This window comes from Sminthopsis crassicaudata, chromosome 2 (assembly GCF_048593235.1).
Source record: "Sminthopsis crassicaudata isolate SCR6 chromosome 2, ASM4859323v1, whole genome shotgun sequence".
Taxonomy (NCBI): domain Eukaryota; kingdom Metazoa; phylum Chordata; class Mammalia; order Dasyuromorphia; family Dasyuridae; genus Sminthopsis; species Sminthopsis crassicaudata.
The window spans coordinates 160,598,209-160,625,221 of NC_133618.1; the positions used below are offsets into that span (position 1 = coordinate 160,598,209).

General features: G+C 36.6%; 2 protein-coding genes across 2 annotated transcripts in view; both read right to left on the reverse strand.

Moving 5' to 3' along the window:
- The window catches only part of DTD1 (D-aminoacyl-tRNA deacylase 1), a 153,134-nt gene extending 138,122 nt beyond the window's left edge, over positions 1 to 15,012 (reverse strand). The window contains exons 1-2 of the mRNA XM_074287760.1: positions 14,595 to 15,012; positions 1,227 to 1,317 (exon numbers count right to left, since the gene is read on the reverse strand). Of these exons, the coding sequence (XP_074143861.1) occupies positions 1,227 to 1,317; positions 14,595 to 14,637 (134 nt within the window). The 5' untranslated portion in view covers positions 14,638 to 15,012. The remainder of the gene's footprint in view (positions 1 to 1,226; positions 1,318 to 14,594) is intronic.
- A 5,947-nt stretch (positions 15,013 to 20,959) lies between these two features.
- Positions 20,960 to 23,294, reverse strand: SMIM26 (small integral membrane protein 26). Its single transcript, XM_074287762.1, has 2 exons — positions 23,061 to 23,294; positions 20,960 to 21,264 (listed from the first exon to the last, which is right to left on the reverse strand). The coding sequence occupies exons 1-2, from the start codon at positions 23,176 to 23,178 to the stop codon at positions 21,098 to 21,100; spliced, it is 285 nt and encodes a 94-aa protein (XP_074143863.1). The 5' UTR covers positions 23,179 to 23,294; the 3' UTR covers positions 20,960 to 21,097.
- Between the last annotated feature and the right edge of the window lie 3,719 nt (positions 23,295 to 27,013).

Below are 27,013 nucleotides of genomic sequence, written 5' to 3' on the forward strand. Positions count from 1 at the left end.
AAGTATCACAAAGATACCAACTATATCTAAAGTGTTATAAAAATATTTCTAAAACAAATTCACAGACCTCCCTCACACCCTTTGAAATACATTCTGAAGCCTCTAAGATCTATGAACCTCAGGTTAAGAATCCTTGTGCTAGATTAATGCATTTGTAAAAGATGCTTACTCCTTTTGTTTACATAAGTATAAAATCTACTGTACCAACTCTTCCATCCCCCTACAGGAAGAGGAAAAAATTTTTTGGATTATTCAGTTGCAGAACTAGGCCAAGACTGGGACCCAAGGGTGTATATACATATATATACACACATGCAAATATACATGTGTATGTATATCTTCTTAACCCCTTTTTGTACTAAAATAATCTAATGTTGGCTATTAATAAATTCTAAAGTCTGGTTAGAAGTGAATGTAACTGTGCTTTTGTTCCTTGATCAATGTTGATATATACCACCTTTTTTTTTTTTTTTTTACATAATGGACTAAGTAAAAAATTATAATGTACTTTGGTAGAAAGAAGACTTGAATGTCATTTTTATCCCCAGAAAAGCCAATATTCAAATGAGGTAAAAACAGATTAGGAACAGAATTTCAGTATAACAATTAATCAATATATATATATGTCAAATGCCTATTATGTACAAAGTATTATGGAATATATAATGTCTATGGCACAGTACTCATACTCAGAAAGCTTAAAAACTAAACGTCCTTGAAATAATTTTTAAAGAGTATTTTTTAATTAAAATTTAGCAATCATTCTGGAAATTTTAAAGTCTATTCTTAAGGATAAATGCACAAATGCACTTAAAATATCTCAAAAACCACCTACCTACTAAAGTCCTAAAATGACAAACCTTAGCATTAAAATTAAAGGGAATTTAAATGTTTTTCTTACTTCCAGAAAGCAGAAAATCCCAAGTTAAAACTAATAGATGTAGTCTAAATAGAAAAGAGAAGGTTATCTTTAGATAAATTAATACAAAGTTCAAAGTTCACTGGAAACCATGAAGTCAAAAAGGACAGAACTGTGAACAGGGATACCACCACTTTTGCTATTAAGTTACTGTGGGAGATACTGTGTAATACAAATTATATCAGTATCCTCATCTTAAAATGGGTAAGTTATTGTGATTCACTTTATTAACACAAAGCTATGGAAGTTCCATGTACAGTTATAATGAGTATCTTTTAGAGAACACTAAATTGAGTCCATATCTTACATGTGTTCCAGTTCTTTCTGTGTATCTTCCATAGAAATACCCAGCAACACACAAATGCCCCGTCCAATGGCACTTATCTGCTCCTCTCCAACTAAGAAAAAAAGCGAAAAGTAAATAAATAAATTGCAGTGAAATTAAGGAACAAGTATTAAATGTTATGGTTATAAGTAACAATTATGAAAGAATGTTCTTTTTAAAAAAACTTTCCACTTTACATAATTCTTAGAGCACTATAGAATACAATACAAAATAGCAGGAGCTAAAGAAATAATCAACTGAATTTACTTTTCATTCCTATTTCATATCTGGAGAAAGTGCTAACTACTTGAAGACTAATGAATTACAAATCAGAGAATAAGGTAAGTCACTTAGAAAAATTTCTGAAGCTGCATTTTTCTATTTCAAAACTGATAGAGCTATACCTTAGGGACATCATTGGATTAAATTTTTTAAAAAGTCATAATTTTCTTCTCTTCAGAAAAGAGTTAGCAAATAGAAGTTTGGGTGGCATTAAACGAAACTCACATGATAGGACAAGCATGTATAGTTCCTTTGAAGATCATTAGGAAGTAGCCTTCAAGTTCAGTCAACATCTTATTCTCACTTCTCTAAAAAGATTCTACCTTCTAAAATGTAGCTTCCATTATATTCCAAGAAGATAAATAACAAAAAAAAAAAAAAAGATATATATATATATATATATATATATATATATATATATATATATATGTATGTATGTATGTATATCTCAAAGTGCTTATCACTTCACAAATATATTCTATTTTCTGAATACAGCCCTGTAAGGTAGGGATTATTATTATCTCCATTTCACAACTAAGGAAATTGAGGCAAACAAGAAATTATAAGACTTGTCCAGAGTCAGAGAACTAGTAAATGTCTGAGCTGGATTTGAACTCAGTTTTCTTGACTCCAGCCTTTAGAGTTGTATACATGTATATGTATACTTATATACATAACACATCTATACATATACATATGTATGTATGTATATCTATATCTCTATATCAAATATATCTAGACAGATCAATCCCTCAAAAAGTCATATCATCATCATTTGTATAACAAAAAATGGAAACAAAATAGATTTCCATCAGGTAGAGAATAGATGAACTGGTATTTTCTCAAATAAAATTTAACATTATTGAATCGTAAAAATGACAAATATAAAGAATTTAAAGAAAAAGAAGACAACAGCTGTTAGGATTACTAAGTGAGAACTGAGGTTGTCTGGACAGTGACAAGGTGAGAATTCAGGTTTTCTGGACAATTACAAGGTGAGAACTCAGGTTGACTTGATAGAAGGAGCAAGCCCATTGGCTGAAGTGGTTCTTCCCAGAAGCCCTTGCATTATCCCACGCCCATTCTCTGGGAAGAGATCTGCTGTGTCTATTCAAATCTCTCAGACAGATTCTTCTTCCTGTAACGAACCGTTGTCTCCAGGCAGTTGCTGTTAACTCTTGTCCAAAGAAGTGACTTCCCTTCCTGCAGAGAGCCCCGTCAAGCCTGATGCAATTCAGAGCCTTCTCCTCTTCCTGGAGTGCTGTCCTCTTTATCCTCCCAGCGAATGGGCGTGGGATAATGCAAGGGCTTCTGGGAAGAACCACTTCAGCCAATGGGCTTGCTCCTTCTATCAAGTCAACCTGAGTTCTCACCTTGTAACTATCCAGACAACCTCAGTTCTCACTTAGTAATCCTAACAAACAGCAAAGAATTTAAGAAGATAAAACAAGAAATTATGAATGAGTGTACTCAAGTACATGATTATAACACTAAAATGTCTCAGAGAAGCCCAAGTTCAAATGAACTAAAACTGGCTAGCAAGATAATCTCAATTTATTAATTAATCAACACTATGCATAATGAGTGACTACTACATGCAGAATAATGTAGATCACCCAATACCTGTGGCATTGAGAGCTTTAAAACTAAATAACCTTGAAATAATTTTTAAAGAATATTATTAAAACTAAAATTAAGAAATCATCTTGGAAAAATTTAAGCCTATTCTTAAGAATAAATGTATAAATATTCCAAAAACATCTCCATCAACTTCCTAAAAGTACCTAAACAACATACTTTTATGTTTTAACTATATTGATAATCTGTTTCTCAGATTTCTGAGACATTAGAGTGTTAGCAAAAATTGTTTTTTGTCTTTCTTTGCCTTCTTATATTAGGCACTTTACATTTGCTGACAAACTAAAAGGGAATCATAAATTGATGAATTATAATGAACTCTTAATCCCAGAGAATTGATATTGAAAAATACTTCTTGAACAAAAAGTCAAGAATTTCAAATCCCCCCCCCAAAAAAAAAGAAAAATAAGGGAACCCAAAAGTATCAGATCTCAAAGTATATCACAAAGAAATAATCACCAAAAAAAATTGGATTAGGGTAAGATATAGAGCGGTTGATCAATGTAACAGATATGGCATACAACAAATAGAAGAAAACAATGATATCAAACTAATGTTTAATAATGCCAACAATCCCCAATAGTTGGAATTGTTTTGAGACAAGAATTTATTCTTGATAAAACTGTAGGAAAACTGGAAAGCAACCTGGCAGAAACTAGGTATAGAACAACATCTTAAACTGTATACCAAAATAAACATTTATGGGTTCACAACTCAGAGCATGACATAATAAACAAATAAAGAATGCATAAAAGAAATTACCTGTCAGATCTATGGATAAAGATTTCCAGGACCAAGCAAGAATGAGAGGATCACAGTAAGTAAAATAGACATTTTTATTACATAAAATTTAAAAGTTTTATACAAGCAAAACCAATATATCTAAATTTAAAAGGGAAGCATATAAATGGAAGGAAAAGTTTTTGTGACGTTTTTCTGATAAAGATCTCATTTCTAAAACACACAGGGAACTGATTCACAGTCATAAGAACAAAAGCCATTCCTCCATTAAAAATGGTTATATCTAACCTTTGGTAAATCTGATCAGAAAAAGGAAAGAGGAAAATCAAATTGTTAGTCTTACAAATGAAAAGGGGGATCTTTCCACCAATGAAGGGAAATTAGAGAAATAATAAGGAGTTACTTTGCCCAACTTTAAGCCAATAAATTTGATAACTTAAGTGAAATGGATGACTTCCTCCAAAAATATAGGCTTCCTAGATTAACAGAGGAGGAGATAAATTGCTTAAATAGTCCCATTTCAGAAAAAGAAATAGAACAAGCTATTAATCAACTCCCCAGGAAAAAAATCCCCAGGACCAGATGGATTTACATGTGAATTCTACCAAACATTTAAAGAATAATTAGCCCCAATGTTATATAAACTATTTGAAAAAATAGAGGATGAAGGAGTCCTACCAAACTCTTTTTATGACACAGACATGGTACTGATACCTAAACCAGGTAGATTGAAAACTGAGAAAGAAAACTATAGACCAATTTCCTTAATGAATATTGATGCTAAAATTTTAAATAAGATATTAGCAAAAAGAATTCAGAAAATCATCCCCAGGATAATACACTATGATCAAGTAGGATTTATATCAGGAATGCAGGACTGGTTTAATATTAGGAAAACTATTAGTATAATTGACCATATTAATAATCAAATTAATAAAAACCATATGATCATCTCAATAGATGCAGAAAAAGCATTTGATAAAATCCAACATCCATTCCTACTAAAAATGCTTGAGAGTATAGGAATAAATAGACTATTCCTTAAAATAGTCTTTAAAACCATCAGTAAGCATCATATGTAATGGGGATAAACTGGAACCTTTCCTAGTAAGATCAGGAGTGAAACAAGGTTGCCCACTATCACCATTACTATTCAATATAGTACTAAAAACGCTAGCCTCAGCAATAAGAGCCGAAAAAGAGATTCAAGGAATTAGAGTAGGAAATGAAGAAATCAAACTATCACTCTTTGCAGATGACATGATGGTATACTTAGAGAACCCCAAAAACTCTGCTAAAAAGCTATTAGAAATAATTCAGAATTTTAGCAAAATTGCAGCATACAAAGTAAATCCACATAAATCCTCAGCATTTTTATATATCACCAACAAAATGCAACAGCAAGAGATACAAAGAGAAATTCCATTCCAAACAAATGTTGAGAGTATAAAATATTTGGGAATCCATCTACCAAAGAATAGTCAGGAATTATATGAGCAAAATTATGAAAATAAAGTCAGATTTAAATAATTGGAAAGACATTCAGTGCTCTTGGATAGGCCAAGCAAATATAAGCAAGATGACAATACTCCCCAAACTAATCTATTTATTTAGTGCTATACCAATCAGACTCCCAAGAAGCTATTTTAATGACCTAGAAAAAATAACAACAAAATTCATATGGAAGAATAAAAGGTCGAGAATTGCAAGGGAACTAATGAAAAAAGAATTTAGATGAAGGTGGTCTAGGTGTACCTGATCTAAAGCTATATTATATAGCAGCAGTCACCAAAACCATTTGGTATTGGCTAAGAAATAGACCAGTCAATGAGTGGAACAGATTAGGTACAAAGGACAAAAAAAAGTACATCAATAGCAATCTAGTCTTTGACCAACATTAGGGATAAAAATTCATTATTTGAAAAAAACTGTTGGGAAAAACTGGAAATTAGTATGGCAGAAATTAGATATGGATCCAAGATATACCAAGATAAGATTAAAATGGGTCCATGACTTAGGCATAAAGAATGAGATCATAAATAGATTAAAGGAACAGAGAATAGTCTACCTCTCAGACCTGTGGAGGAGGAAGGAATTTATGACCAGAGAACTAGAGATCATTATTGATCACAACATAGAAGATTTTGATTACATCAAACTAAAAAGTTTCTGTACAAACAATACTAATGCAAACAAGATTAGAAGGGAAGTAACAAATTGGGAAAATATTTTTACAGTTAAAGGTTCTGATAAAGGTCTCATTTCCAAAATATATAGAGAACTGATTCTAATTTATAAGAAATCAAACCATTCTCCAATTGATAAATAGTCAAAGGATATGAACAGACAATTCTCAGATGATGAAATTGAAACTATATCCACTCATATGAAAGAGTGTTCCAAATCACTACTGATCAGAGAAATGCAAATTAAGACAACTCTGAGATACCACTACACACCTGTCAGATTGGCTAAGATGACAGGAAAAAATAATGATGAATGTTGGAGGGGATGTGGGAAAACTGGGACACTGATGCATTGTTGGTGGAGTTGTGAAAGAATCCAGCCATTCTGGAGAGCAATTTGGAACTATGCCCAAAAACTTATCAAACTGTGCATACCCTTTGATCCAGCATTGCTGCTATTGGGCTTATATCCCAAAGAAATACTGAGGAGGGGAAAGGGACCTATATATGCCAAAATGTTTGTGGCAGGTCTTTTCATAGTGGCTAGAAACTGGAAGATGAATGGATGTCCATAAATTGGAGAATGGTTGGGTAAATTATGGTATATGAAGGTTATGGAATATTATTGCTCTGTAAGAAATGACCAGCAGGAGAATACAGAGAGGCTTACATCAAGTGATGCTGAGTGAAATGAATAGAACCAGAAGATCGCTGTACACTTCAATGTTGTATGAAGATGTATTCTGATGGAAGTGGATATCTTCAACATAAAGAAGATCCAACTCACTTCCAGTTGATCAATGATGGACAGAGGTAGCTACACCCAGAGAAGAAACACTGGGAAGTGAATGTAAATTGCTAGCACTACTGTCTATCTACCCAGGTTACTTACACCTTCGGAATCTAATACTTAACGTGCAACAAGAAAATGGGATTTACACATACATATAGTATCTAGGTTATATTGTAACACATGTAAAATGTATGGGATTGCCTGTCATCTAGGGGAGGGAGGAGAGGGAAGGAGGAGATAATTTGGAAAAATGAATACAAGGGATAATGTTATTTAAAAAATTACTCATGCATATATACTGTCAAAAAATTATAATTATAAAATAAAATAAAATAATGGTTATATCTGAACTGAGATTTGAAAGAAACTAGGGATTCTGAGAAACAGAGGTAAGGAGAGTTCATTCCAGGAAAGAGGAACAAGTGCAAATACAGAGTTGTGAAACAGAGAAACAGAAATGAACAACAGAAAATTGGCCAGTTTGTCTAGACTACATTCTGCATGGAATAGATATTTTTAGTTATACTGGAAAGATAAGTTGGGATCAGGCTGTAAAGGGCATTAGCCACTAAAGAAGTTGGTTTTATTATTGTTTTGTTTTGGTTTTTAATATATTTGATCTAGGGATTTGATTTAGTACTAGGAAGTTATTAGAAATTTATCAATGGTACATATCCTTTGACCTAGCAGTGTTTCTACTGGGCTTATATCCCAAAGAGGTCTTAAAGAAAAGGGACCTGTATGTACAAGAATGTTTGTAGTGGTAAGAAACTGGAAACTGAATGGATGCCCATCAATTGAAGAATGGCTAAATAAATTACAGTAGGGGGCAGCTAGGTGGCGAAGTGGATAGAGCACCAGCCTTGAATTCAGGAGGACCCGAGTTCAAATCTGATCTCAGACACTTAACACTTCCTAGTTGTGTGACCCTGGGCAAGTCACTTAACCCTAGCCTGAGGGGGGGGGGGGAAGTTACAGTATATGAATGTTATGGAATATTATTGTTCTGTAAGAAACAACCAACAGGATGAATATAGAGAGGCTTGGAGAGACTTACATGAACTGAAGTGAAGTGAGTAGAACAAGAGATCATTGTACATGGCAATAGCAAGATTTATACAATGATCATGGCTCTTTTCAACAACGAGACAATTCAGGCCAGTTGCAATGGACAAAAGCCATCTAAACCCAGAGAGAGAACTATGGGAACTGAGTATGGATCCCAATATAGCATTTTCACTTTTTGTTGTTTGCTTGCATTTTTCTCATTGCTTTCTCATTTTTTCCCTTTTTGATCGGAGTTTTCTTGTGCAGCATAACTGTATAAATATGTATACATATATTGGATTTAACATATGTTTTTCAACATGTTTAATATATATTGAATTACTTGCCATTTAAGGGAGGGGGTGGGGATAAAGGAAGGAAAAAATTGGAACACAATGTTTTGCAAGGGTCAATGTTGAAAAATTATCCATGAATGTTTTGAAAATAAAAAGCTATAATAAAAAAATAAAGAGCAAAAAAAATTTTTTTAATTTATCAAAGAAAGGAATGACATGGTAATGCCTAAATTTTAAAAAAATCACCTTGGCAATGATATGGAAGATGGCTTAGAGAGAGAAAAAAAATAAAAACTAATGCAATAGTTAAGATGAAACATTATAACTATGCCTAATACTATTGTGCTTTGATCTTTACAATATCAAGTATTGTTAGTACAAGTATTATTATCTTCCTTTATGTAAGTGATGAAACCAAGGCTCAAAAAATTTAAGTGATTTGTCTATGGTTTTAAATCTAGTAAGTACAGGAATCAAATTTATGTCTTCCCGATTCTAAATCTGGCACCCTCTCCTGTCTATATTACATTGTTATGTGTAAAACTTATACTCTCTTTTTTGTGATAATCACAAAAGAATCAAGGAATGACATTTTAGAGTATGAAATAAAATGTCATTCACGGATGTTCTCTGTAGTAAGGATAAACTATAATTGTGATGGAAAACTCAAATCCTTTTCCATTTAAATTTAATTCAATCCTACCCCAATTATAATTTATGTAATTAGTCTTGTACCTCTATCACTAAAATCTTTAAAAAGAACCTAAGACAATTAAATGTTATTTTTATAATATACAATCATTTTGCTAATCTATTTCTTAAATATTTTTGTAATTACTATGGTATCAGATCAAAAACCAAAAATAACCAAAAACAGTTCAAAGGAAACATCTTAGATATTATCATTTTGGATTTAAGCATATTTCATTTCTGTTTTTTCCTTGTAATTTTTGTATACATAGAAAAACAAAAAAATATTAATTGTTTGCACATCAGGAATTTCATAAAAGCAAGAAACATGACTATTGCAACAATCCCCCAAAATGCAAAGCCAACATCGGAATAATCTCAAATATGATCAAAATTAACTTCAGATTTAAATTACTTCTTTAAGTCTACTTAAACATACTTTTCTCACTGCTCCTTTGTTACGGGAATAATCTGCTAGTGGAAGCTGGAAATATAATTCTGATCAACAGAAGATACCTTTATGTGAAAGGATGAAAAAAATACAAGGAGACCGAGAGAGTGGCATTTCTCTGACCTCCCTCCTCTTCCCTCTGATTTATTTCATTCCCAAGTCACAAGCAACATCTGGGTCAGCAAAGGCTGATTTGTAATTCCTTAAATGATTCACAGCTGTGGGGCTTTCGGAGAATTAACCCACCCCTTCACACTTAGTCACCGTCGTTACCACTCCTTCAATGGAGCACACCATAGAGAGGAGGCAGCATACACCGAATCAAATTACCACCATCCCTTTCTCATCAGACTCCCATGGAGTCCAAGCGCTCCAGCAGTAGCAATACTCCCTACCACTAGCCTCCAGAGTTATCATCAAGAGCAGTAGTCCTTGCAGAGAAGGGGCCACCATTTATGCCAAGCCTAATCACCACTGACTGGCACATAAATCCAAGAACGAGAGAATAGCAGCTGGCCCTGCCTCCAACCACCTGACATGCTTTTAACCTGCTATCCTACCCCACAGCCATAGCCTAGTGAGCAACTTTTGTCATGATATAACTTTTCAACTATACCTACAGGACTTGCCCCTACCTCCTCAATACCTTATATTTATAATACTCTCTATATCTTGTTTGATTCTAAATTCTTCCCTTATTCACAGATTTTACAGATAAACTATTCTATGCCTTCCTAATTGACTTATCATATCACCTTTTATATCTAAATCCCATTTTGACCTTATCATGATATGCAGTGTAATATTGGTCTACGTCTGGTTTCTGCTATAGTGCTTTCCAATTTTCCCATAAAGCTTTGTCAAATAATAAATACCAAAAGTTTGGATCTTGGAGTTTATCAAAAACTAAATTATGGGAGGATTCTGGAAAGATAGTGGAATAGGCCAGTAAATTTTAAGCTCTCCTGATTTCTCCCACAAATAAACAAATTTGCACCTTAAAGCAAATATAAACAAGACCAGGAGCCTCCTTAGAAGATCTGAAGACCGAGGCACAGATTAACCCCTGTGAAGTGCAAACACCTCCAAGCTAGCTCAGCATAAACTTCAAGTAAGGAGTCCTGGGGCTAGCTGGGTGTGGCTGGAGCCTCAGAAGGAACCACAGAGACTTTCACCTCCAAGACTATTTGTGGAGTCCTGAGTCAGGGAAGAGTGAGGCAACCTAGGCTGATAAGAAATGCCAGGCCCAGCTGTGCTGTGAACCAGCCCACCCATGAGTGCAGAGGCAGTGGGACATTTTGCAAGAAACAAGAAAAAAAAATTTCAAATAGGCTGGAGCTACAATTAGAATTGTATAGAACTTGTCAGCAGCTACAGCAAAAGACCACAGGACCAGGAATCATATCTACCAATCACCAAAAAACTAGGCCTACAAACAAAAATATCACATTCAGTAAAAATAGCTATACTATTTGATGAGAAAAAAATGGACTTGAAAGATTTTCAGGATTTTCTATCAACCAAACCCAAACTTAATATAAGAGCTAAATCAAAGATCAATTTCAAGGAACTCAACATGGACAAATTGTTGTTTTTTTTTCTCCATGGGAAATGTATAGCATATGTGTAAGATTGACATCAACAATATGAGAGCTCAAAAGAAAGACTGGGAAAGAGTTAAGGTAAAAATAGTATTTATGTCACACAAATGAGGTGCAGAGGAAGAACAGAGGTATTAGAGGGAGAGGAGGGGACTTAACTCTGAAAACCTACTCACATCAGGTATAGGCAATACTACATATAAACCATAAAGGATACGGTACCCTCTAAAATCTATAAATTTTTGTGGATTTTATAATCCCCTCCTCATTAGGGGATAGGCAAAGGAGAAAGCAAAGGGTGAGGGAAGAAGACAAGGGATCTAAGAGTGGGGGGAGCTTAAGTAATAAATAGCAAGGCAAGTTAGGAACAAAATTAAAGCAAAAGGTCAGCAGGTATGTGTGTGTATATCTCTACATATGTACATATAAATAAATCCTTTCTTAACTATAACCTACTTGGGAGTGGTGATGGGGATGAAAGGGGGAAAAAATTAAAAGTTAAAAAGGTGTGCAGCAGAAAACAAAATAACAATTTACATGGAAGTAAAGAAAAAATGGACACTCGAATATAAGTTCTACTAATATTTATACTTTCTTAATATGGTAATGAGGGACTGAATGACATCATGTCACTCCTGGAGAGTTTTATGTACATTGTGGGAAAACTGTTATATATTAATGCTGTTATTCTCCTATAGAGAGCTCTGCCTTGTAACAGACAAGTATAATGGGAAAACTGTTATATATTAATGCTGTTATTCTCCTATAGAGAGCTCTGCCTTGTAACAGACAAGTATAATTAAGCAGAATGAATCACCAAGTGTTGGCCATGTTAGACAATACAGACATACATACACACACACACACACACACACACACACACACACACACATATATATATATATATATATATATATATATAATTATAAATTAATATATTTCATATAAATAATTATATATGTTGATACATATCATATATATTATATGCATAATATATATAATGACATATATCAATATATATCTATATCTTGATCAACAACTAGTCTTTCACTTTTTTCTGAGAACTTTCCTGTGACACGGATTATTTTTTTTAAACTAAGAGAAATGATTATTAATAACCAATTATTTAGAGAGATCCAGAGTTCTTCCCTTCTAATGTTCTGAATTCAAAAAGTAAAAAATTCGGTGTCTTGAAAGACATCACAAATAATCAGATTAAATTAATACTTCTCAGTCTTGATCAAGACTACACCCAACCTTATAAAGAACTTAATCTAAAATTAAAAAAAAAAAAAATTGGGTTCTACTTTAGTTTGAATGGGGGTATATTCTTTGATTAGATTGCCCAAAGTTTGGGAGTCAGGATAAATAGATGACTCTCCAGGGGTGACACGATTTCACTCAGTCCCTCATTTTTTTTTTCAAATAAATGAACATATTTCTAATACCAAAAAATTCCACTCTTTAACCAGCGAAATTACATGTGTTTCAGTTAACCTTCTGAAGCTGACAATAGTCATGCACCAAACCTTACCGAGATTTTACCAATACTTTTGTCAGGTCTTTCAATGGCAGATATTGGCAGAGTTGTTTGTTAATTGGGAAATGGCACAAAAATGGTTGCTTTTTGGTTTGGGCTACAGAAATGGGTAAAAGAAATCAATTCAGATAAAGTATTCAGAACTTCGATTCTTATTCACTTTATGGTTTTTCTATAGTTCTGTTTCTTTTAGAAGCCTTTAAAGTAAATTTATTCTAGGGTTACTTTCCAAGCTAATCTTTATTTTAAACAATATGTAGGAACAAACACGGCTGTTCTTTTTTCTGTATATTCTATCACTTCATCACTTTTATCAGTTCTGATAGATTCAATTTTTATTCTGTAGGCAGATCGTTTCTATATGTTTATATCCAAAGTACCAGTGTCTCTCCAGATTGCCAGTCCCAAAAAATGAACTGCCTAAAAGACATTTCAATCTGGATGCCCTGTGGACATTTCATATCACATATCTGGGGAAAAAAATTGATCTTTTTATTCTCTCTCCTTCCCCCAAAATACATCTACTCCTATAGAGGGGACCACCTGGCTTCCATCACCCAGACCCTTAACTTGAAAGGTATCTTCAACTCCTTCCTCACTCCCCAGATCCAGTACGTTGCAAGGTCTTGCTCCTCTACACTCACAGATCCACCCCGTGGGACCTTCATCACCTCAATCTTGGTCTCCCAGTCTCACCTTTACCTGTCCTCCGCTCACTGCCTGCAGTAGAGGTTCTAATCATGTCTCCCTCTCAATAAAGTCAATTGGTTCTCTATTACCTCTGAAACCTTGTTGGGCACTGAGATATTTCTCAATCTAACCCTTCACATTTGTGTTCTCATGCTTGACTAATCGAAACAGCCAGGACTTCCCTCTTGGCGCTCGTGCCCTCCAGGCCCAAAGCCTGGCACACACCCCCATCTCCTTTTTCTGTCTCTAGGAAACAATTCAAGCACCACCTTGTACAGATGCTGCCATCCCTCCTTCCCCAAACTACCATGTATTGTGTAGGTACATATTTCTACGTATATGGTGTAGAGCGTTACACATAATACCATATGTATAATATGCAGAGTATAGTTTTTCGTATAGTTTCATATATATTTTAAAATGTGTTATATATGTGTTCATATACTCATTTGCATATGTATGCATAGTTATATATTTCCATAAATGCACATGCTGTGTCTTCTTCCGGGCCCTACCTCCATAATGTAAGCTGCCTGGAGCAGAAAGTGATCATGATTGATAGCGGTTTTCTGGGAGATTGACTTCAGCAATTTATCAAATAGGCCATAAGTGGAAGGGCAGGGACACTCTCTCAGAAGTAAGAGAAGGAGGCGTGGGGAGCCCTCTTCACAGCGGGTTTCCGGTACAAAAAATGGAAAGAGCACCCAAGGAGGGTGTAAGAGGGTTTGGGGGAGGGGCTGCGGATCGGCTGGTGGGCGGCCGGGGTCCCTCTCCGACCTGTGGCTCTTGCAGCCTTTGGCATGGGAACGGGAACCGGGAGGCTCAGAAGCACGCCGAATGCAAGGGCTCACCACCAGCCCAATGCGGCTCCAAGCTCGGGGGTTACAAAGAAAGGAGAAGCCGTCCCTACTCTCGAAGAGTCTGGTCTACAGGAAGGAGAGGTCAGGTACCCGATGCGGGGCACGAGAGAGTGGCCGCCACGTAAGGTGGTCTCTCCGGGCAAAGGTGGGTTCTCCATAGATGGCGGTCTCCACATAGGATGCTCTGTCCCTGCCACTGTCTCCGGGGATGGCCTCTCTTAGTGAGGGGATTGTGGGGGTGATCTCCACACGGGTCCGCCCAGCGGGCCAGACCGAGTCACGCCGGACGCCACGCCGGAGGGTCAGTACTGCTCGGTGCGTCCACCAAGAGCCCTGGCCGCCTCCTGCCCGGCAAAGCCAGGGTGGACCGGGCGGAACTAGCGAGTCTCTCCGGGGCGCGCAAACCCCTCTCTCGGGCCAAAATGGGCCTAGGCGGGGGGAGCACGCCGGCGCCCGGGGGCCCCAACGCCGCCCCACCCTGCCGGGGCCCGGGGTCCGAGCGGGGGAGACAGGCCTTGGCCGGCCCCGCACTGACCTGTGACGCTGGCCCGCGTGACGCGCTGGATGATGGCCTTCATGGCGGCTCCTTCCCGCCGAGGGCGGCCCAAAAAGGGACAAGGGAGGCAGCAGTGGGACCTGGCTCGCTCCCTCTCCTCACTCTACACCTCCTTCACCTCCTCCTGTTCCTCCTCCTCCGTCTCCCTAGCGAGTCCTCCCCATCGGCCCACGCTGCGCCGGCGTCTCGGCAGCCCCTGCCGCCCTCTAGGGGCCACCCCCGGCAGCGATGCCGCCCGCGTCCGTCCTCAGGTGCGGCGCTCACCTGCCTGGCAAGGGGCGGGCCGAGCTGAGTGCCCGTTCCGTTGGGGAGGTGGCGCGGGAAGGCTCGGAGCAACCCCGGTCGCGGCGCCGGGAGTGAGAGAACACGGGACAGGCGGAGAGCGCCCGGCTCATACAGTTAATTCAACACCGATTGTTTCCAAGAACGGTGATTTCACTAGTATCGTTGCGGTGACCCACTTAGGTCTTCAATGAGGAAAAGATGAAGAGCAACAGCAATGTATGGATATAGTATTTTGTGAATGATTTTTTAAAATAATATCTGAAAACAGATAAGCCCTCCACACTTGGTAAGGACTGTATGACAAAAACAAAACAAAAACAGGGCCTTTTCAACAAGTAATCAATACTCAAGCGTTCCCATCTTCAGATATTTGAAGGGCTGTCCTCTGGAAGGAACAGATTTGTTCTGTTTAGCACATGCCAGAACTGAAAGAAATGTATAGAACTTGGAAATAGTCCAATTTGGGCTTGATATTAGGGGAAATATATTAAAAACGAAGATGTTGAAAAGCACGATGGACTTCAAGAAGGGGTAGATTTACCATCATTGGAGGTCTTGGAGCACAGGCGTCAGGATAGATACCTTGTCACGCATGTTACAAAGGGGCTTCCTTTGTGTGTGTGGGTTTCACGTTCATGCCTTCTCTAATTAGAAGGCTAAATGTCTGGACTATAATGCCGGGAGAATTCATAATCTCTCATCCCCCACAGAGGAACTGGGATTCACAAATATTGTCCTGAAGCCCCTCTTGAGCTATGCTAGCATGCACATGCCTACCTCTTCCATATACATCTGCAAAAAAATGTAAAAAAGCTCTTCAGCTCCTGCCAGATCTTGATCTCATAAAAGGAGGGGAAAAGCATCCAAGAATTTGAGGCTCAAGAATTTGCCTCTCAGGTGACTTAGACAAGTATATAAAACTTGTCATATGCTTCTATTATCAATTGCTATCAACTGCTGGGAGTGGAGGGTGAGAAGAGAAGTTGCTACACCCTGGAAGAAGATTCAAGAAAAATTAGATAGATGCAGAGAGAAGATGGCCTCCAAACTACAGACCATGGTTTCTTCTCACAAAAGCCATTGCTCATGTGACCCCGGGGCAAAACATTTCACTTGTGGCCCTCAATTTCCTAATCTGTAAAATGGGAGGGTTAAACTATATAACTTCTAAGAATTCTCCAAACCTAAATCTGTGATCCCTATGATTTTTCTTCAGATATTGGTGGGATTACATGGCTGAGTTTCCTTCTGAATTTGTCATTTTGTCATCCATTGTGTGGTACGGAAATGGTGAGGGGTCACCATTTAATAAAAAAGCTGGAGAGAGCTCTAGAGAAAAGCAAAGTTTATTGTACATTCTCAAGAAGGGCATCCCACCCTTAGAGCAGACAATGGAAGAGAAGAATCGCCTCCTGTGGGCAGGACTGCGCCTTTAATCCCTAACCCCCCTCCCACCACTGAATCTCATCCTCATTGGCTGAGAGTCTTACATTCTAAACGGGAGATCTACCCATGAAATTGAACTTGACCAATAAGTACATAGTTGCCCATATTTGGATGAAATAGGGGAGATATCATAGGAGGGGAAGGCAATTATGCCCTTTGCTTGAACTTCAGAGTCCTTCAGGCCTACTCGAACTCTGAAGTAGATGAAGCCTTACTCGATTTTCGCAACTGTCTTGAGAGACCTCACCTCATCTCATTCATCCATGAAGACAATTTAACCAATTATATTCAAAGAAGCATAGATTAGTAATAGGTTAAACAGTTTAAACAAAATAAGCTTATTTAGAAGCTTCATTCAGGGAAATTAGATCTAATCTGAATTATAAATCAATAAGGAAGAACTTCAATTAATGAAAACAGCATTAATTGAAGACTACTTCTTGGGATTTCCTGATGAAATTTAAGATGTCACTCTTAATATTGGGGAAGCCACTGATTACTCTGGAAACTAATTGGAAGCAGGCTAGAGGTGACAACTGAAAGTAGATTAGTAACAAATAAAGTTCATGTTGGAGTTTTATTTCCTACACTGTGCAGCTGCACAACTAAACTGCAAGGAAGTCTGTATCCTGGGGAAAAAAAAAAAAAAACAGTAACATTAATCATTCGGTCCCACTTGTCTCTTTCACTCTGGAAATCCTTAGCATCTCTTCACTTTACAAAAAGTTGGAAAGGATCACTAAAATTTGGAGAGGAAGAATTAAGAATAGATGTGGAGGGGAGAAAATGACTATTGGTGAAATTGTGAACTGATCCAACCATTTTGGTAATTAAATTGCCTATACCTTTTGACCAAGCAATACTACTGTTAGTTCTATTCTCCAAAATGATTAAGGAAAAAAGAAAACATTCTAAAATATTTTTAGCTGCTATCCTTGTAGTGGAAAAGAAATGGAAATTTTCAAGTGGAAAATGGCTTGTACATGATTGTGATGGAATATTTCTGTTATAAGAACTGGGCTCATTGATTTTAGAAAAACATGGGAAGACTTGCAAATGTTACAAATTTACAAATGTTCATTGTACACAATAACAGCAATATTATTTTTAAAACAACTTTGGGTCTCAAATTCTCAAATCAACTACTTCCTATGAAGAAAGATGCTATCTACCTCTAAAGAAAGAATTGAAAAATTGTACATCTTACATATATTAAAAAAAAAACACTTATTTGTATCTTTTGGTAGCCATCTCTAGGGTTGGGTGGGAAGGAAGGGAAAATATATTTAAAAGTGCACAGAGAATAAAAGAAAAATTAGGAGACATTAAAAAGCATAATAGCTTTAAAACCAATTTGTAGTACTTATATCATTTTTCAAAAAAAATTAACTGAAATTTTAAATTCATATTATAGAGAATTCTTTATATTGTGCTGTGTACATGGAACTGTTCCTTTGTCTTTCCATATTTAAGTTCAAAATGAATAAAAATTTTATGAAAAGAATTATAATAAAAAGGCAAGAATAAAAGGAACGTAAAAAAGGCAAAAGTGAATACAATAACTTGTTTTAAGTTACTAAATGACCAATCCTATGAAACAAGTCAGCCTAATTTTGTAACTATTTTCTTAATTGAATTATTTCTATTTTGCCATCTGTAAATAAGAATATTTCACTTAATTACCCTGGGAGGGAGGTTAATACCAGTAAAATAAAGTATGTCAAGGCTCTCAGCATCTTATAGAAGAAAAAAATGAATAGAAAATAGATTTATTATGGGCTTAGTATGTGCCAAGCACTGCTAATACAAACACAAGTCAGACAGTTCCTGCCTTCAAGTAGAATCCTGCTTACATTCTACTAGGGAAAAACAACACACTTTGGATAGAGGTAGCCAGGTATAATGTTTCAGACAAGGAAGTTGGGAAATGATAGTGAATGAAGTAACTAAGTAATTGATTGAGATGTTGATAGTTGACATAGGGGAGGATTGGTAAATGCCATTCCCAGGATGGAAATGACCACAAATAGTGAGGGATCTGATAATGAGAAAGAGAAAGTGAAATGCTCACCAATCAGAATCCAGGATTACAAATCTGGAGCCTTCAAACTGGATGAAAGTAAAGGCTGGAGGTTTCAAAACCATCAAGTACAAAGATACTCAAAAGTTTCAAATGCTTTCCCGTTTTAGCTTAAATTATGCTCCTAAGCAAAAATCTATAAAGAACCTATTATTATTTCCATAAATGCAAAGATTAACAGATTTCTCTTGATCTTCAGTCCTGAATTGGCTATTGAATATTTTTAAAATTAAATCACACAAAAAAAGGTAACTTTTTTTTTTTAGTTTGATTTTTTTTTTTTTATTATAACTTTTTATTGACAGTACATATGTATGGGTAATTTTTTACATTATCCCTTGCACTCACTTCTGTTCCAACTTTTCCCTTCCCTCCCTCCTCCCCCTTCCCTAGATGGCAGGCAGTCTTATACATGTTAAAGATGTTATAGTATATCCTAGATACAATATATGTGTGCAGAACCGAAGTTCTCTTGTTGCACAGGAAGAATTGGATTCAGAAGGTAAAAATAACCTGGGGAGAAAAACAGAAATGCAAGTAGTCCACATTCATTTCCCAGTCTTCCTTCTCTGGGTGTTGCTGATTCTGTCCATCATTGATCAATTAGAACTGAATTGGATCTTCTCTTTGTGGAAGATATCCACTTCCATCAGAATACATCCTCATACAGTATTAGTGTTGAAGTGTATAATGATCTCCTGTTTCTGCTCATTTCACTCAGCATCAGTTCATGTAAGTCTTTCTAAACCTCTCTGTATTCATCTTGCTGGTCATTTCCTACAGAACAATAATATTCTATAATATTCATATACCACAATTTACCCAACCATTCTTCAATTGATGGGCACCCATTCATTTTCCAGTTTCTAGCCACTAAGAAAAGGGCTGCCACAAAACATTTTGGCACATACAAGTCAAAAGGGAAATTTCTATAAACCCAGCAGAATACAAAAAGATGATTCTCCATGAAAATAAATCTTTATTTCAGACTTGATCTTTAAAAAGTTACATATATGTATACACAAAATGCTTATTAAATAAATTCATGTTTAAATGGAATCGAGGTGCTAATCATTGGCCCCTAATAAATATAAGGAATATAAATGGTAGGAGCTAAAACCAGTGGTAGCAAAGACAAATCCCTTAGGGAACTCTAAAGGGATCTGTATCGAACCTGGTCCTGACAGAGTGGAACCAGAGCTCAATCAGCACATATGATAGGTGTAAGGAACAAAGGTCTGGACTTTTTTAAGTCAGGAAGAAACTACTGAGTTATTTTCTCAGAGGTGTTTTGTTATAAAATAACAATTATAAAAGAATTTATAAATCTTAAAGCACTACATAAATACTAAGTATTATATAATTCTGCCTATTACTTAAATAACTATACTATTTAGCTGTGCTTTCTTTTGAATTTCCTTATGTACATTTGAAAAATGTTTGAAAGGCACCGAGTTTAAGAAACAATCCTTGCTCTCAAGGAGATTATAAACCAAACATAAAAAATAAATACAAGGTAGTTAAGGAAGGACACAAATTGTTGGATCAAGAATGACGGTGCAGAAGGTGATACTTGATCTCAGACAGTGTTTATGAGATGGAGAAGAAAGTTCTGAAGGACACCCAGTGCAAAGGCAAGGAGAGGGATGATAAAGTGCCATCTGTGAGTAACAAAGAAACCAGCAAAGCTGAAACTTAAGAGCTCAGGAAGACTAATACATAAGTCAGGAAAAATACGCTGTGACCAGATTGAGATGTAAAAGTTTTATTCTAGAGTAATAGGTAGCCACTGGATTTAATTGAACAGGAAAGTGATATGACATCACTTTGGCAGCTTTATAGAGGATTGGGAAGTGCTTTGAAGTAGGGAGATTAATTGGGTCAATCCAATGGTCCATGTAAGATTGATGACAGAATCTGACACTTGATTGATGATGCAGGGTAAAAGAAAATGAAGCATTTACTAAGCACTTATGTCTTAAGTGCTAGGGCTTAAAAAAAAAAAAAAAAAAAGCAAACATTCCTTGTGCTCAAACAGCTGGCAATATAATACTTAAAACTATTGTAGGGGACATGCTGGACCCTGACCTTGGATCCTGGAGCAGTTTATGAAAATTACTAACAAACATTTTCTGAAATCACTCACATAATTATGTTTAGACTTATTGGACTCATAGAAGAAACACTTACCCAGTAAGCTGCTCCTTGAACCCATGTAACCAAGTTGAACATAAATATTTGGACTTGTTGGCCCCAGAGAAGGAACACTTGCCCAAGAAACTCTTCTTTGAACCCAGGTAACTAAATTGCTGTTTTGACTGTTTTTAACAAAAGATTGCTGCTAGCAGCCTTAGCATTCCTCACATGGCTTCAAGGAGGAATTCTGGTATATAAGCTTTCTTACAGCTATATTGAATGTATTTTCAAGATACTAAGCTTAACAAAATCCTATTTCAACAATTACCTGAGATAACTGCAGAGGCACATCTATTACTGAAATGCAAATGTAGTTGTCTCAAGGAAAATATTTATTGTATAGTATTACAGTAAAATCAGACATAAACATTATGTAGGTTTACATATTTTTAAACAAATTTAAGCTTTTAAGTAAATTCTTCTGTCAAATTTATACACCATGCCAAAATACTGGTTTGAGTATTAAAGAAATTAGTCATTCTGATGGACCAGGCCCATTAGTCCACGATTTCCAGTAGTTATAGAATCTAGTACTAAATGGTACAAAATTTTCTTTATATGTCACAACTGTTTCCACATAAAATCCTCTTCTGGGTTCAGCCTTCTCAATAGAGTCTTCATCTTTAAGTACCTCTTCATTGGCTAAGAACAGAATTATAAATTTCAATCATTACAAGTAGATAAACTGAGACTATGAAAATAGATTTTAGACTTTTATTTAAAAAATAACACCAATATTATATATCTTCAAGCTACTAGTATTTATTGTTGTCATATACATTTATTTGATAAGCATGGGAAGGATTGGTAAACACTTCTAAAGAACAGAATTTTTTTTTTCTCCAAACTTAGTGCTTCAAACTGTATTGGTTATCAGGACCTTAAAGAATTTGCTTGTGAATTAGACAGCATCAATTTTTAGCTCCTTTTAGTTTTTACCTTTAAACTCTTTACCTTTTACTACCATCTACTGAAAAGCTGAGCATACTAATTTGAGTTTAAATAGTGAATTTAAAGGGAGCAGTTTCCAACTTCTACTAGACTTTCTGTATATAAACAGTAAATTTTTAAAAATACATTTTATTGCTATCTTTTGTTTTTATACAGCCAAAATTTCCCGACTGCTTTCTTCTTTCCCATCCTCCATTCCAAAGAGTCATCCTATATAAAGACCTGTTTTCAGAAAAAAGGGAAAACCCCCACCAAAACTGATCCAAAAAGCAAAAAAAGGTAATGATACTATATCTAAACATTTAACTACTCTTAGAGAATTAATCTGGGTTTACTGTACGATAGATTTAACATTGGAAGCGCCTAAAAGGTCATCTGGTATAACAAACTATTTGCAGATGAGAAAACCAAGAAGCGGTCATTTTGTGTCTACTTTTAAAAGTAAAAGTATTCCTGAAGTGTTTTTTAGGTTTTTTTTCCCCGAAGGTCAATAAATCCCTTCCCTACCAAATCTGGTAGCAAATGCAGGGGATTCATTTTTAATTTTTTGCCAACTGTCATAACAACCCGTAACTATATCTCTTTCTCACAGGAATCCGGTTTTTACTTTTTAATCTTTTAGTTTTTTGTTCTAGTTTTTTTGATTAATTGCCCAATTTGCTGATCCATCCTTCCTTATATTTTTGAAAATGTTTAGAAATATGAAATTTCCTCTGAGGACTACTTGGGCTACATCCCAAAATTTCTGGTATGTTATCTCGTTGCTGTTATTATCTTTAATAAAATTATTTTTTCACCAATTTGTGATTTGACTCAACTGTTCTTGGGGATAAAATTATTTCTTCTAGCATCTCTGAAGTAGTGTGTAACGGACTGCTACTATGACTATTACCAACAACAGAAATAGTTATATTTATATAGTACTTACTAAGTGCCAGGCATTGGGCACTTATCACCTTATCACTTATTATCACCTCATTTGATCCTCATCACAACCCTGGGAAGTGAATGCTGTAATTACCCCCAGTTTATAGATAAATCAATTGATGTTAAGGTTAAGTGACTTTCCCAGGGTCACACAGCTAATGAATGCTTGAGGCTGAATTTGAACTCAGGTCTTCCTAACTCCAAGCTCAGTGCTCTATACTTGGAGGAGCAAGACTTACTCATTACCGTCATTCAGAGTTGTCCCACCACATCGAGCCTCGAGGCCCAAGAGGGAAGAGGTGGGGATGGGGAGTGGAGAAGAGCTGCGCTGGTAGAGGCATTAACACTCGTGACCCCTTGAGGGGGGCTCCTCTTGTCTCCTTCCTCTCCACCCCTCCTCCCCTTTACAAAACTGCAGCTAAGGGATTTGAGTGATGCAAGACCGCACTGCCGATCAGCATCAGAGGCAGGATATTAACCCAGTCCTCGAAGACTCCAAGACCCGCTATTATTGGTCCCCTCCTCTCACTAGGGTCACCCCGGGAGCCCTCTGTAAGTACCTAATGCCTGCTTCCTCTTCCAGCCTGAGACGCAGAGGGAGCCCACCGTGGTCCAGGCCCCAATGGCATAGATTAAGGACATCCGCCGGTACCAGAGGGAGGCCAAGAACTCCCCCATGACGTCCCGACTAAGGAGCCGGTCCACCGGCTTCAGGAAGCAAACAAGAGCCCTAGGGCCTAGCCAGCAAGGTAGACAAGACGCAGGCGCGTCAGTAACAGGCTTCCTGATTGGCGTAGTTCTTCACCAATGAACACGCTCGGGCTGCATTGCATCTTGGGAAATGTAGTCAGTTTGCAGAAACGTGTAAAACAGAAAAAGCCACCTTTTAATATTTATAGTGAAAACTTCTCAAAATAATTGAAATCTATAAATAATTATATGGAAGACTAATAAATACCACTAACTACTACGAATTTCTAACATGAGAAATACAATTCTAATCTGGAGGCTTCACCTCATACCCAACAACTGACAGAGATGACAAAAGGCAAGTCAATGTTGAAAGGATTATGGAAAAATAGTTAATCGATACGTTTCTCCTAGTTGGTTATTTTTAAAAATACAATCCCATGGGAAAGCAATTCGGAATTATGCAGCAAGAGAACAATGATGTACTAGGAAGAAAAACAGGATTTGGGAAATGCTCTATTCACCTACTAAGGAATGATTTGGTGGTTAAGACAAAATAACTACTTAGAAATGGTGTTCACAATCAGCAATGGCAACATCAGCACCATTTTAACCTGTTAAGTTACCACCCTCCCAAACGAACCTAGGAAAGATTCCTTTAAAGCAGGATTTCTTATATGCAAAATCCCTCTCTCCGGGCTTATTTATAAAGAACATAACGAAATTAACCATGGGTATGTATTGAACTGAGCTACCGGAAGAAAGTGGCAAGCCCCATCAGTATCCAAAGGCCCATCAAAGCCAGAAGCACTTGATGGTAAGGTCTGCAAAAATTCAAGGTTTTTTTTTTTGTTTTGTTTTGTTTTTTTTACCATTTTAACACTCAAAATCTTACTTCATAATGAAATCAAGCCAGCTATTCTGAAAAAAAGTATTGGATTGGGAGAAAGAAAACCAATGTTTTTGATCCTTTGATCCATTTACTGCCTATCTGATATTGAGTAATTCACTTCCATTTCCTCATTTATAAAAGGTTTGGCTACTTTTTTTTTCTTTGAGTCAGTTGGAGTTAAATGATTTGCCCAGGATCACACAGCTAGGAAGTAAGTGTCTGAGGACTGGTGCTCCAGCCATCTAGCTGCCTGGTGGCTATATAATTCTTAGTATCCAAATTTCTGACTTCAAGCTTGGGGCAATTCAATTATTTCTTCCTTCATTCCCCTTTCTGCCCCCTCCCCCAATAAATTCTTTTAAGAGCAAGACATTTCATTTTGGTCTTCATATTTCCATCACCTAGTACAATGCCTGGCAAACAATTTTTTTCATCTTTTTTTAAACAAAATTTTTTTTCAATCAAGCAAATTTGTCTTCTCTTGTTCTTACCTTCCTCCCTCTCTCTCATTAAAAAGAAAAAAACGTATTACAAATATAGTCAAGCAAAACAAATTTCTATAAGAACATTTAAAAAGTCTCATTTTTCACTTGTCGATAAAGATAGCAGCATGTTTCATCAAGAGTCCTCTGGAATTTGGTTAGTCACTGCATTGATCAAAGATGGAGTTGTCTTCACAATTTTGTTATTGTATAAATTGTTCTCTTTGAATCAATTCATATAAATCTTCCTAGCTGTCTCCAAACTCAGTACAGTTTCCAGCTTTCTCATTGTGAATGATTGAAACAGTTGTCTCCAAACAGAGTAGTTATCCACATCTCTTGTGTTAACATATGAAATTAAATGGGAACTTGAGGGATTTTATAGAAGCTGCAGATGACACAATCTTTGACCAAATACTTAACCCAAAATTTACACCCCATAAAAGAGAAAGACAAATTTCAGACTTCCCTGGCATAAAGGGAGAGCCAAAAGATTTTACGGAGTTTTTCCAGATCGAGGGTACTGCACCCCTACCCCTGAGATGTGGAAGGGATCATTGTACTCTCAAAGAATTGCATCAAAGTCATATAGAAATGGGATTACTCTATTATATGGCTTAAGGATAAGGGGAAAAGTTGAGATAAATAAAATCCTTGCCCTCATGAAATGGAACAGAAAGTATTGTCTTTAACTAAAACATTTATTTGTATTAGTACAGCACTACCGCAAGTACTGGTGTTACAAATAGAAAAATAAAATAATGTAATCCCTGTTCTCAAGGTAACAAGGTAAGCCAATTCAAATAGAGGCTCTAGTTTTTACTCCTTTTTGTTCTCTTATATGCTGCATAATTGTGAGTCATTTTCCAAAATGATTGTATTTTTTAAAAACTTCATGAAAAATGTATTACCTATTTTCCCACAACCTTTTCAACAGTAATAACCTACTTTTGAATATGTACTTAATAACCACTGGGGAAAGTCTATTAGGGGATCCTAAAGTCTGTTAGAGGTTCTCAGGACACCTCTTGATAATAGGAGAAGGGAAGGGACAATGGCTTTCAACCAGTCAGGGACAGAATGGTAGGAACCAGCCAAAAAGGTTTAGTTATAAGAGGAAATGCTTAGGTAGGCAGGGTTGCCATCAGCTTCATTTTATCTCAATGCCTTCCCCCTTCCAGTTATCTAAAAGGGAGACTAAAAGGTGTTTTTTGGCCCTAGAACTTCAGAACCCTTGGCACTTATTGAGTAGGATGGATATTTAGTTGTGAGACAAAGAATCTCCTTCTACTTGAAGAAGACTGTTCTTACTGACAAGGCCCAGGGGAGAACAAGATAGGTCCTTCCTTAAAGAGAAAAACCAAGGTTTTTCCCCCACTCTAAAAGCAATTGGAATTAAATAGCTCACACAGCTTAGTATCTGAAACCACATTTGAAGTCTGGTCTTCTTAACTCCAGGCCTAGCATTCTATCTACTGAGCCACCTGGCTACCCCTAAGTTTTTTTTGTTTTTGAGAGCTATTATTCTAATGGCATTACTACTACTTACAAATTATCTGGTAGTCAATGTCAAAAAAAAAAAAAAAAGAAAAATACTTTTCTCTAATGGCACATGACTATGACAACCACTCATTACACTCTATCATCAGTCTTATCTCCCATAATCCAATGACACTGACTCCTACTAGTTGCACCTCAACCAAGACACTATCTCCTGATTCTGGGCACTCTCCCAAGCCTGGATCATCTCAAAACCTCCCAACTTCAAGTTTCACCCTATGTCAGAAGCCCATTTTTGTGCTCTATTTTAGAGTCAACGCAGTCAAGAGATGCCACAATGCACAGAGATCTGGGCCTAGAGGCAGGGAGCCTTGATTAAATTCAGCCTCAGATGCTTAGTAAAGCATCGGTATGCTTTAGAGTATCATTAGTCTCTGTCTAGCTGTTTCTTCACCTGTAAAGTGTGGATGATAATAATAGAACTTTCCTCTCAGGGGTGTTATAAGGATGAAATGAGCTAATTTTAGAACACTTAACAGAATGCCTAGCACATATGACCTTCATAAATGATTCTTCCTTAGTGCCACTCTCTCAAATTTATCTTGTATTTATCCTTCATTACATGCTGTCTCCTCCATTAACACCATGAATCCTTGAAAACAAAGACTGTAGGGCTTTTTTTTGGAAGAGAGGGTATTAGGATTACAAGGTGAGAACTCAGGTTGTCTGGGCAATTCTCTAGCTCAGAATTCACACCTTTAGTTCAGGCCTTTAGGGGGAGTTTACACCTTTGAACTTCTGGAAAGGAGTTTACACAACTTTTAAAAGGAGCAAGTTCATTGGTTGAAGTAATTTTCCCAGGCCCCGTTGAGTTCTCACTACAATCTCTTGGAGGATAAAAGAGGGCAAGCATTGGGTCTGGAGAGTAGTTGAGTCTGGGACAGAGTTG

Bases quoted from the DNA above. Each gene is read 5' to 3' on its own strand.
- SMIM26 (XM_074287762.1), bottom strand. From the start codon at position 23,178: ATGGGGGAGTTCTTGGCCTCCCTCTGGTACCGGCGGATGTCCTTAATC. The intron at 21,265-23,060 runs GTACTTACAGAG...TTCTGTTCTTAG, and splicing joins GAAGAGGAAGCAGGCATTAG to CCAATGAAGAGGTACTTAAA.